At 42.9% G+C, this 12797-nt stretch overlaps 1 protein-coding gene across 5 annotated transcripts in view; it reads left to right on the top strand.

The window, feature by feature from the left end:
- The first annotated feature begins 4111 nt into the window (after nt 1-4111).
- Nucleotides 4112-12797, top strand: part of LOC147616855 (uncharacterized) — a 42736-nt gene continuing 34050 nt past the window's right edge. For 2 of the 5 annotated variants that reach the window (XR_015262339.1, XM_086776493.1), the window contains exons 1-8: nt 4112-5123; nt 5270-5759; nt 5843-6002; nt 6082-6172; nt 6253-6324; nt 6398-6713; nt 6789-6970; nt 7135-7165. Coding sequence is in view for 2 of the 5 variants with exons in the window: in XM_086776493.1 (XP_086632619.1) it covers nt 4302-5123; nt 5270-5759; nt 5843-6002; nt 6082-6172; nt 6253-6324; nt 6398-6713; nt 6789-6970; nt 7135-7152 (2151 nt within the window). In the remaining 3 variants the exon portion in view is untranslated. Of the gene's footprint in view, nt 5124-5269; nt 5760-5842; nt 6003-6081; nt 6173-6252; nt 6325-6397; nt 6714-6788; nt 6971-7134; nt 7209-12797 lie in introns of all 5 variants that reach the window. The other 3 variants (XR_015262338.1, XR_015262340.1, XM_086776495.1) reach the window with 2 other exon arrangements.

The following is a 12797-nucleotide window of genomic DNA, read 5'->3' as shown; positions in this document are numbered from 1 at the left end:
TTTCTTTTTTTAATGGGTGGTTATATTGTGGGCCCAGGATAAATTTGAAACGAGTTAGAGATGTTGCTTATAATTTAGACTTACCACATGATTGTCGTGTCCACCTAGTATTTCATGTGAATTGATTGAAGCGTTATCTTCACGATGGTGATAATTTATTTGATGGTATGATTGCTTTGCAAGAACTTGATCAAGAAGATCATGGACCAAAGTAAATCTTGGAACAAAGAGAAAGACGATTGCGAAATCGTACTCTTCACTAGTTCCTAGTTCCTTATAAAATGGAAGGACATCCCTTGATGGATGCAACTTGGGAAATAAAGTTTTAGTTTTGTAAGCATTATCCTCATCGAGGGATGATGATTCCTAAAAGGAGGAAAGAATGTTATGACCCTTACATGTGGCAACATGTGAGACACATACACATTAATATGATACTTCAGTGTATCATGATCCCTGTATACTTTAAACTCAGCTCCATATAAATAATGCCTCTACACCTTGAGTGCATGCTCATGTGTGGGCCACTTGCGTTGCGAAATACTGAGTTTCTTACTTTCAAAAGCCACTCGTTGGCCTTCTTGGCTTAACAACAGCTCCTATGGCAAAACGACAAAAGGTAATGATAGATCCACAATCTTCAACATGGGTGCAATTGCAGCCACCTTCTTTAATTTATCAAAACATTTCACATTTAAGCTAGTAGATGGCAAAGGAACTGACGTTTGGGATCAACAGGTTGTAGGCCTTAGTCTCACCATTCAATCCTACTTTGAGGAGCTCAATTTTGATATTACTTGACTAGCACATTTTGATGTTGTGCTAGGGAAAGAATGGCATGCATGAAAGAAGCCTCTTATTGACTTTGTAGTGCATGTCTATCAATTTATGCATGAGGGGAGGAAGCATCACATAAAAGGTGAGCCAAATCTACCCTAGAATGCACTAATTAATGTTACAAAAATGCTAAGAATATCTTGTAAGTCTCTTTTTTTAGGTTGGGTTCAAAAAGTTCCAAGTGGCAAAGATACGCATGAAAGTGGAACGCCAACTTGTAATGCCACAAAATCTTTGTAAGAGAAAAATTTGATGGAATTTTCTGATGTTTTCAACTTTGACCTGCCCTCTTGTTTGCCTTCGTGTAGAAATGTGGAGCATCGAATAAAGCTTGTGCCCGATGTAACTGCGGTCAATAGATCTTCGTATCGGATGAGTTTGGTCAAGAAGAACACGGTGTCTAAGGTGATTGATGAGTACCTAGCAAAAGGACTCATTCACACATCATTCGCTTCTCCGGTTTTGCTAGCAAGAAGAAAGATGGTTCTTATCGAATGTGTATCGATTCTAGAGTCTTGAGTAAGCTTACTATAAAACATCAATATCCAATGTCAAGGATTGATGATTTGATAGACGCTCTAGTTGGAGCTAAGGTCTTTAGTAAGGGACACCTGAGAATAAAGAAAACAATTGAGCTCATTAGACGTTTCTACTAGTAGCGGTCGCAGTTAAAGAAAACATGTAAATCATTATGTGACACATTGTTTATAGTGTCAGGTTACTAAATTCAAGTGCGTGAAGTCACCCAGATTGTTACATCTATTACCTATTCCAAAGAGGAAATGACTGAGTATTTCCATGGATTTAATTATGGGTTTGCCTAGAGCTAGGAAAGGATTTAATGCTATCTTTGTCATTATGGATAGATTATCTAAGATGGCACATTTTGTTCCTACTACGAAAAAAATTGAAGCTCCGCAAGTCATCGAATTATTTATTGCCAATGTGTTTAGATTGTATGGCTTGCCAATGTGTTTAGATTGTATGGCTTGCCAAAATCCATTGTGTCAAATAGAGATCCACGATTTCCAAGTAATTTTTGGTAGTATGTTTTGAGCAAACTTGGCACGCAACTCTGCATGAGTGGCGGTGATCATTTGCCCACAGAGTGATGGTGGTCAGATTGAGAGAGTCCACCAACAGTTGGAGGGATATTTTAAGAGCTTATATCTAAGAACGATAGAGTGATTGGGAAAAGTATTTGCCTTTATTGGAGTTTGCATATAATTCATGCAAGCATTTCTCTATAGACTTTGATCCGTTTGAATTGACTTATGGGTATAATTCGACCTCCGTATCGGATGAGTTTGGTCGAGGAGAACGAGGTGTACCTAGTGAAAGGACTCATTCTCCCCTATTTCTCAATGTTTCTTCTTCAGTTTTGCTAGTTAAGAAGAAATATGGTTCTTATCTAATGTGTATCGATTACTGTAAAACATTGATATCCAATGCCAAGGATCAATGATTTAATAGACGCTCTAGGTGGGCTAAGGTCTTTAGTAAGATAGTTTTAAAAAGTGAATATCATCAGATTCGTATTAAAGATGAAGATGTATCTAAGATTGCTTTTTTGTACTCATTTTGGTCATTATGAGTACCTTGTTATGCCATTTGGGCTTACTAATGTGCCAACCACATTTATGATTACTATTGCCCATCATCGCTTATAATAAGTGTGAATGGGTAGCATTCGTGGGTGACAGTTGTAGGCCAAAGACTCAATGATGTGTAGCATGGGGGTACCAGTGGGCTAGGAGGTTAAACATGGCATGCCAAGGTAGGTTTGTTTTTGCTATTCTTGAGTTCATCTTCTTCTCTCTCACGTTTTTGCATGAGGCTACATACAAAGACCTTGGTTGCTGCCATAATAACACCTATAGTACCCTAGCCACCGCCTTCGGATACCCATCCCTTGGGTAATCGTGAGGGTACTCCAGAAAAGAGATTAAAGCCAAAACTTGCATTAAAGGATTTGAAACCACCAAAGTATACTAGCACTTTACCTTCTTGCATAGCTGATGTAGTAGATCAGTGGCTTTCCAAGTGGGAGCAATGCTTTACTTTATGTGATATCACATATGAGCACATTAGAATCTAGCACCCTGCATAAATAAACCTAGCTTGCTAAACCATGTTTAACCACCCAACCATTATATATACCAGTGACCCCGGGCATCCAGTGTGTACCTTTTCGACCACACACCATACTGTCGTGCCCCTTGTGTCCCTACTGGTACCCTCATGCTACACATCATTAGGTCTTTGACCTACAATCGTTACCCGTTCACACTCATTATTATAAGCAATGATGTGAAATAGTATGTCGCCATTGGTTCATGAGTTCCTTATAAAATGGAAAGGACATCTCTTGACAAATGCAACTTGGGAAACAAATTTTAGTTTTGTAAGCGTTATCCTCAGTTTGTCATCGCGAGGACGATGATTCCTAAAAGAGGGAAAGAATGTTACGACCCTTACATGTGGCAACACATGGGATGTGTACACATTAATACGCAAGATTTACACGCCAGTAATGCATGGGACACGCGGATGTTGTGTGGGAAAACCAATGGCGACATACTACTACACATCATCGCTTATAATAATAAGTGTGAATGGGTAACGTTCGTGGGTGGTGGTTGTAGGCCAAAGGCCTAGTAATGTGTAGCATGGGGGTACTAGCGGGGACACAAGGGGCATGAGAGTATGATGACATTGAGATCGAGTATCACATTCTATGTGAGTTGATCATGGATGGAGAGGTCAGTTTGGTCTACTATTAACAACAGAGAACTATGTGGATATATCTTCATCAAGGTAGGTCATGGATGCTAAATTTTGAGTGAATGAAAGCCTCAAAGTGTTTGGAGACATGTTAGAGGTTAACAATCATAAAATAAAAAGTATAAGTTTGAAGTTGAAGGGGGCTTTTCTTAAAATTCAAGGAAGGACTTGTCCATTTTACACATTTAGTAAGGCAACATGACCTTTCATGTAGAGATATTTCAAAGGTACCCTCTCATGTAGAGTTAGAGAGTTTAAGTTTGCCATGTAGAGTCCCATTTCCACTCATTGCTTGCACATGGTTTCCATGAGAGGGATTTGTATACTTGCCATGTCACTGAAGAGGGGGAATATCTTTCTAGATGGAGATACAAGGCTTGAAGAAGTTCCCTAAATTAGCTAGAATAATATCCTTTTAATGTCTATATGGTCATTTACTCTAATTAACAACCTTAGACAACAATCAAATTTAATGAAAAGTTTTTAACTTGGAGAGTTATTATTGATTAAGGTTTAGCATAGAACCGAGGATAGAACATTGTCATCTTTTTCATTTCACGCCTGCTTGCACGCACATTCGACTGGGCCGACTTGGCTATGGCGTCACCTCTGTCCGCAAATCCTCTATAAAGCGGTTAACAGAGCCTCTTTGCACTCAGGTCTCTTGCCCTGCTTTGGCTATGACGTCTGCACAGCCCCTGCAGACCAGCATTGGTATTTCGTCATCACCATCGCCACCATCATCAGTGGTATCTCCCCCCTTGGATCCCAGCGAAAGACCGGTCCCCCGCTTGAAGAATGCTTGGTCTCAGATCGTGCGTGGGGATGCCGAGGCACTTCGAGCAAAGGCTGAGCCTTCATGTTCCAAAAGGCAGCTGCAAGAGCAGCAGGAAAGGATTCATCATCAGCATCGTGTTCCTTCTGAAGCAGATGCTAGGGTTAGGGCTAAGGCACATCCGAGCTCTATGTCTCTGACTGCCATAGCCCTAGGTGCAGAACCTTCCTCTTCTCCCGTTTCTCCCAAATCGCAGTTGCAAGAACAGCAGCTGCAGCAGCTTCTCTCTGAAGTCGACGCTAGGGTATGGGTTAGGTCAAATCCAAGTTCTGCGTCTTCGGCAGCCGTATCCACAGGTGCACCTGCTTCTCCTCCCGTTTCGCCTGGTTCTTATTCTGATGATGTTTGTTTGTCTTCGCAATTAGAGAGAAGTCAGCCTGCCTCTGATTCGCTTCTCAAAATTTCCATTGCGTCGTCTGATGGATCTGCGATTGAATCTGCCCCCGTGGAAAGCAAACCCGCACAGAGTCCGGCCAAGGCCCAGAGGCCTGCATGGGGGAAGCCTGCCACTAATGCTGGACGCATCTCAGAACCAGCACCTGTGATGGGGGCTCTCTCTTGGCCTGCTCTCTCTGAAGCTCGTAACACAAAGCCATTGGAGCCTTCTAAGTCAGCATCAGCTCAAAGAGCAGCTCCAAAGTCATCCTCTGCCCTAGGGGAGAATCAGGTATTGCCTTTGCACAATGCAGTTTTCGTTTGAAAACATTGGCCACTTTCTAAATTCAAGGTTTTTGTCATCTCAGTTTACATGTAATGCCACGTATGATGAGACAACATTTTACTTTGCATATATTTTCCTGCATGAGAGCACAGGCACCTTTGTCATCACATAAGGGGGCTGGTGGGAACATTGGAAACTACTCAACTGCAACAAGTCTTAAGCCATCCAGTCAGCCCAATATTGTTAAAAATGGCATGAGTTTACCAGCTCCCACGCTACCAGATACAGGTACTCCAATGGCGGTTGGGGATCCTGCAGATGCCAATCGTGCGGATGAGCCAGGAAGGAGTGGTGGCAGGGAGGCCGGAGTTATAGGCGTTCCCCACAATGGTGGCGGAATACTTCACAGAGGCAATGCAGCCAGTCATGTGTCCAACAGTGTGGCAGGAAACAGGCGCAACTTCCCGCGGGATCAAGGCAGGGGAAATTATGCATGGCATTCTCATGGGAGAGGGTATGCAAATGGGAGGGACAGTAATATACCATTCCAGCAACAACGGGTTGGCCCTAGGAATCTGCCACGGCCTTTTCTTCCATTCATGAACGCTAACCCGAGTTTTGTAAATGCACTTGGATTTCAAAGTGAGCATCCTTACCCATTTAGTATGCTTTTTATCCATTACAAAATCTCTTGCATTTTGTGTTGAAGGTGGTGGTTGGTGTAGGTGTGCCAGGCAGTATGTACTACATGCCAGTGCCTCCCCCAGACCCTTTACTGGGTGCCACGTATTTTGGCCCTCCTGGAGTACAAGGAGTGTTAATGCATGGCTTGAATCCCATGTCTTTACAAGGAGTGTTGGTGAAACAAATTGAATATTACTTCAGGTGTGGATTTTTTCCCCTTGGTATAGGATTGTTTTTTCAACAAGTGCGCATGAGCTGATGTATCCTGTTTACTGTGTAGTGTTGAGAATCTTTGTAGGGACATCTATCTAAGGTCAAACATGGACAATCAAGGATTTGTTCCGGTTGCTGTAATTGGGAATTTCAACAGGGTGAGCTTTCTTAGTGATACTATCATTTTCTGCCCTGATGATCAGGAGACTGGTTTGCTGATGGAAGTTTCCCTGATTAGGTTCGGATGATGACACAAAACCCCTATTTTATCTTGGAGGCTTTGCGAATGTCAAATGTTGTAGAAGTCCAGGTAAATGCTAGTTTCAAGTTTGCGTTAAGTTTTTTGTTTCTTCACAGAATGACAAATTATTGGAGAAATGCAGGGTGACAGGATACGAAAACGAGATGATTGGGCGAATTGGTTATTACCATCTGGTCCTCGATCAGCTGGCTCTAGTGTTGTTTCAGAAGAAAGAGATCAAACTGCCAGGCTTTCTCCTTCCTCTAGAAGTGCAGAAGATGACCATTCAAGGTCTGGTAAAGCCGATTTTTATAGCAGTGGTGCAGGTCATGCGAGCACAGGCACTCAAGTTGGGGAGAAATCTGGGCGACATCCTGTGTTAGGATCGGATGTGCCAAGTGTGTTGCAAGATTCTTTTTTGCAGCCCTTTATACCTGAAGACACCCATGGCTATGAAGGTAAAGGTGCAGGTGCAAGCTTCAGAGGGAGGTTTATCAATTCAGGAGGAGAATTAAGTGTTTTTCCTTCCTCAGGTGCTCTACGATTGGGTGCTGAATTCAATGTCAGCATTGTATCTGATGACAATAAAGGTGATTGCACAAGGTCAAGTCCACTTGAAGGAATTAGCAGGGTGTCTGACGAGAAACCAGGAAACATGCAAACCGGGGTGGCATTAACTCCTTCGGTTTCAGAGGCGCTTTCAGTAGACGGAAAGGTTGAATGCAAACATTCTACTACACAGTTGTGATATTGAAGACTCTTCCCTGATCCTCTTGTCCAACTTGTCATATACGTAATAGAGCAGTGTATTTTTTCGTTGTCTGGACTCTGAATGTTGCAAAGGTCTTATGCATTTCGACCTTTTTGTGTTATATGCAGTTGCAGTCACAACATTGAATAGGAGTGAGAGGTAAGTGTCAGACATGTACAAACTGCTCATCCTAATCACCCAGGTATATTTAGGTCATGCATGGTTGTAAAGGGCTTTCCTTTTTTAGAACAAAAAGCACAGGAATTTGCAGATTTCTGTATTTGCATCATGTGAGAACATAGTTAATTAATTGACAACTCTTTCACAAGCGTTTACGCTCAAGCATGTAGGTTGACAAGGAAGATTTTTCAAGTTGTTAAGCTGAAGCTTGATGGGGACCTACTATGCAATATTTTTTTGCATGTCATATTTGACCTCGTCAATATAGTTTTTCTCTAGAGAGTGAAGTTTTTACTCGAGCAGGGAATGCACGCAGCTGAACTGAAACTGCAACCACACAATCACCAAGTAGACCTAAACCCACTGTTAAGTAATGTTCAAGAAAAGGTTACAATAAATGTCCTCAAGCACAAAATACACATGCAGATAAATGTGCTGCGGATTTGAACCAGCTCTCATGCATGTGTTGGCAGTAGAATTCCTCAGTTACAATCAGTGATCCCAATCGCTCTTTATATACTAGTTGGAGGGGCAAGTCGTCTTCTCCATGCAGCCGGCCTGTAGTGATCAGCCCATGACCTTGTATCAAGGCCCTATATTATAATCGACTTTGTAAAAATACCTTAGGCCAGCCACGACTTCATAGTTTCCATAAATCTTTATTATGTGGAGGACGACTTGCTGCCCGACCAGCTTCAGGGCTGCCCACCGCATGGCCCAAGTTACTTGCCTGGCTGCTTATAGTGCCCATGCAGGCTCCCAGGGCCTGCTAGACCTGTTTAGGACCTGCTGGGATGACATGAAGGTGTGATACACGCTCCCCCAATTGCATCGCAGTTGTCCCAGCTACATTGCCCCCTGGTAAGTCGTTAGTCGTGATTCGTTTGTGAACTGATCCTCATTATAATAAGAAAAAAAATAGCAAGTGGATGAAAATCACCTTCAGGCTGAGGTACGCTGGGAAGAAAGGACAAGCTCAACGGGTAGCGGAATTGGAAAGTCGCCTGTTGGATTGGATAGCCCCTTGACTTTGAGCCTTGAGGAGGCACTAGAGCTGCTTCTGACGAGAACCCCTCTTTTATTGGTGCAAAACAACTTGCTCTGGCATTAGCACCTCTGTAGTCCTCTATCATCGGGTTCATCCTCATTCGGCAGAGCGTCCGTGCTGGCTCATGGTACTCCACAAGATTTCTAGAATGGAACACCAGATGTAAGCTCAACGGAGCGTGTAGTGACAGATTCAACCATGTGTCCAACAGAGAGAGATAGAGAGGAGGGGGAGAGAGCGAGGGGTATAGGGGTTGTACACAGTACACCGCATTTAGCGGGGAACAGGCCCCGCCCCCTTTTCATGAATGTATTTTAGGAGCAATCCATGGGCTTTTCCAAGCCAGGACCAATACAAGCAAATGAATACAATATTAAACAAATATGTTGATGACGAGGTTGGGCTGGTGTCGGTGTCGAGGCACAGGATCTCCGATGCCGAGCACATGACGAGGATGACCCACAAGAGTCTGACACCGGGCTAGTACTAGAATCCAATATCCAAACCTAGACCAAAAGGTCTCCAAGTTTGTAAACAAGTCACACAGTAGGTGTGTGTATTTGATGAAGTTCTTGATGTTCTGATGTAGGGAAGGTGTCAAACTTTGGTGTAGGAACAATCCCCAACAAATCTGTCCAAACACTGGGTGGCGATGCTGGAGGAGGGGCATGGGTTCCTTTCAGAGGACAGCTGACACAAAAGTGGAGAAGATGCTGTCGACACAGAGGGCAACCCGGTGGTTATGCTAGGCTGGCGGCTGGCGGGCAGCAGAGCGTTGGCGGTGCTGCTATCTGTAGGCAGTGCTGCTGCTGGCAGCTGAGCAAGAGGAGGCAGCACAAGTGGCGCAAGGCGGCGTAGATGCAGCAGAACTGGTTGCTGTAGGGGCGGAGCTACAGGCCAGTACAACGCAGGCATAGGGTGGCAGCGGCTGCGTTCACAAGCAGTAGGCGACGGCGGTGCTTTAGAGCTGTGCGGGCACAGCAACCGGCGGCGGCGCTGTAGGAGACGGCGGAGCTGCGATCTCAAGCCCCATATACAAATCTTGCTCTTTGGGCTTTCAGGCATCGTTGCCACCTAAACTAGAGCATATCCAATTGACCATTACATAAGCAAGATAATGATCAATTCCATTTCAGTATAAATATATACAATGAAGAGGGCTTAGAGGTACAATCCTTCCCTCTTAAATCTATCTTGATCATCACAAGATGTTTAGGCGTGCACTTCAAACACATCGGTTCCAACTGCTGCCTCATAAGCTCGAAGAATATCTTGGTAGTCATCGAAGTACGCTTTTGGCATCCATTTCGCATCCATAGGCTTTTTTTCTCATAGAATGGACTTGAGCACGCATCTGGCTGTTTCATGATCGTAGCCTCAAACCTAGCCAAAGAACAAATCCACAATCTAACTGTCATGTGCACAGTGTGTATCTACCGTGTGCTATATGCATGCAAGACTAGTTTCGAGGCTTGGGGAAGCTTGGAACTAGGCAGGCTGATTGACGAGCTGAGTTAGGGATATACTAACGGGCGGGCACCCAAGTATGGACGGGCGGACGCCCAAGTGTGGACGCCCGATGACCGGCCAAGAGCCTATAAAAGGGTGGCCAAGGTTAGTTATTGTAGTATAGAGAGTCTCGCGAGTTTGTGAGAGCTCTATGGTCTTGGAGCCTGGATCTAGTGCAGACGTGCACCTGCTTTACGCAGTCGAGGCCGACAGCAGTCTCGAGGCCCGTGAGGGCAGCTTCGTGGCGGTATGGGACGTCGCGAGGAGGAGATTGGTCGGTACGTCATCCTAGTTAGCTCAGCTCGTGGCTCGGTGGGGACAGCCAAGACTGTGGGCTCGCCCACGGCTGTCATGGTTGGGAGGTGAGTCAGGCCTGCACCCCCTTGCTTGTTTGTTTGTTTGTTTGTTTGCAGGATTCGAGTTTCGAACCAAGATCGATCACGAGGGGATCCGTGGGGATTTGACAGTGGTATCAGAGTATACCTCGTGAGCGAGCAAGTCGGTAGGTAGAGAAGATGAGGTCGAAGAACGGTATGTGTTAAAAAGCTTGCTGTTTTTTCTGTGCATACTGCAGATTTCAGATTTAGTATGTGTTTTTTCTTCATCAAAGAAACCCATGTTGATGGGGGGGATGGTAGTTAAGTAGGGTCTTTTTGCTTTGCAAGGAAGAGGTGAATCGTTGTGCGGTCGCATGAACTGCAGGGAGAGAAACAGAAAACGAAAAAAGCAAGTTTGCTTTTCGTTGATTGAACGAGAGAGAGAGAGCGAGAGACGTGCTGGAACGCTTATACGCGGGCAGATTGATGCGTTGGCACGTTTGGAGGCAGTGGTTACCGGTGGGCTGAAGGCGCCTAAAGGCTAGGCGGCCAAGCGACCAGGCCACGTGGCCTTGTGGCCAGACTAGCGCAGCCAGCCCAGGCGGCGCCTAGGCCAAGCAGGCCGGCGCCCAGGCCAGACTGCGTCGCCAGTCCGGGCAGCACCCAGGCCAGCCCAGGCCTACGCAGGCGCTCCAGCCAGGCAGGCGGCCGATTCTGTGTTGGTAGGCGGCCCAGCGCAGGTGACGCTAGCAGCAGCCGCCAGGTGAGTTGGCCGACGGGAGACGCCTGTAGCCCAGTGGGTGACGCCAGCAGATTAGGAGGGAAGCGGAAAAAAAAAAACACAAGAAAAGCATTCGTTTTTTTTTTAGTGCTTTCATTTTTTTTGGAGAGTTTATTTTTTTTAATAAAAAAAAAGGTTTAAAAGTCCTCTCCTCTCCAAGGTTTCCAAGGTGTTTTATTTTTTAAGACAATAGAATATATATATCCATATATATATATATATATATATATCCATATATATATATATATATATATATATGGATATATATATATATATATATGGATATATATATATATATATATCCATATATATATATATATATATATCCTATCCATATATATATATATATATATATATATATATATATATATATATATATATATGGATATATATATATATATATATGGATATATATATATATATATGGATATATATATATATATATATGGATAGGATATATATATATATATATATATATCCATATATATATATATATATCCATATATATATATGGATATATATATATATATATATCCATATATATATATATATATATCCTATCCATATATATATATATATATATATATATATATATATGGATAGGATATATATATATATATATATGGATATATATATATATATCCATATATATATATATATATATATATGGATAGGATATATATATATATATATATCCATATATATATATATATATATATATCCATATATATATATATATATATATATATATATATATATATATATATATATATATTCAAGAAAAAAAAATCACAAAAGCTAAAGCAAAAGCTAAGCCTAGCTTTTGGAGATTTTTTGGCTTTTGGGAAACCTTTATAAACCCCTCAAGTGGGCTTCTTGCCACACATCTCTCAAGTTCTCAAGTTTTCAAGCTCTCAAGCTCTCAAGTTCGCTCGCACTTTTGTTGTGCAAAGATCGAATTTTCTCTCCACGTACTCTCTTCATGATGTCGACCCAAGAATCTGAGTTGGAGCCCCTCGTGGAACACGAAGGCTTGCCGGCTACGAAAGGTACCAATGCCGATCTTTTTGACGATTTTGTGTCAAAATTAGATTTCCAAAAGATGAGTTGGCTAAACAACTTGAAGATTATATGAGGATGGGCCAGATCCGTCCAAGTAAACCACCTTGGGGTGCACCTGTGTTGCTTAGGAGAAAGAAGGACAATACTTGGAGAATGTGTATAGATTACAAGAGATTGAACAAGCTGACCATTAAGAACCGTTATCCCCTCCCTAGATCAGATGACCTGATTGACCGGTTAGCAGGAGCGAAATATTTCACGAAGATAGATTTACGTACTGGCTATCACCAGATACGTATTCATGAAAGGCATGTCGAAAGAACCGCCTTTCGGACTAGGTATGGCCATTACGAGTTTCTCGTATTACCTTTTGGGTTAACCAATGCTCCAGCCACTTTCCAGCAAATGATGAACGATCTTTTTCGTGAACATTTGGGGAAATTTGTGGTGGTGTTCCTGGATGATATTTTGATTTATAGTCGTACTCTTGAGGATCATGTCAAACACCTCATGATTGTCTTATCTATTTTAAGACAGAATCGACTATATGCTAAGTTAAGTAAATGTGAGTTCTTTATGACCGACATCATTTACTTGGGACACAAGATCACTAGAGATGGATTGAGCATTGACTATGACCGAGTTCAGAAGGTTTTGGACTGGCCTATACCACGAACAGTGAAACAACTTCGTTCTTTTCTCGGTTTTGTTGTTTTTCTTCGAAAATCTGTACGGGAGTACTCTCAGCTCACACTACCGATGACCGACTTATTGAAAGGTCGTGGACGTAAGTCAAATCAGCCTATCACTTGGAATAACGATTTGGATATGGCCTTCAGACTTTTGAAAGATAGTCAAGGAAGCACCTATCTTAGCATTGCCTGATCCTAGTCG

The sequence above is a fragment of the Cibotium barometz genome, chromosome 37 (genome assembly GCF_041138505.1).
Source record: "Cibotium barometz isolate CiBa-2024 chromosome 37, ASM4113850v1, whole genome shotgun sequence".
NCBI lineage: Eukaryota > Viridiplantae > Streptophyta > Polypodiopsida > Cyatheales > Cibotiaceae > Cibotium > Cibotium barometz.
Note: the sequence above shows the minus strand (reverse complement) of the source record. Positions and strands in the feature narration are given on the sequence as shown.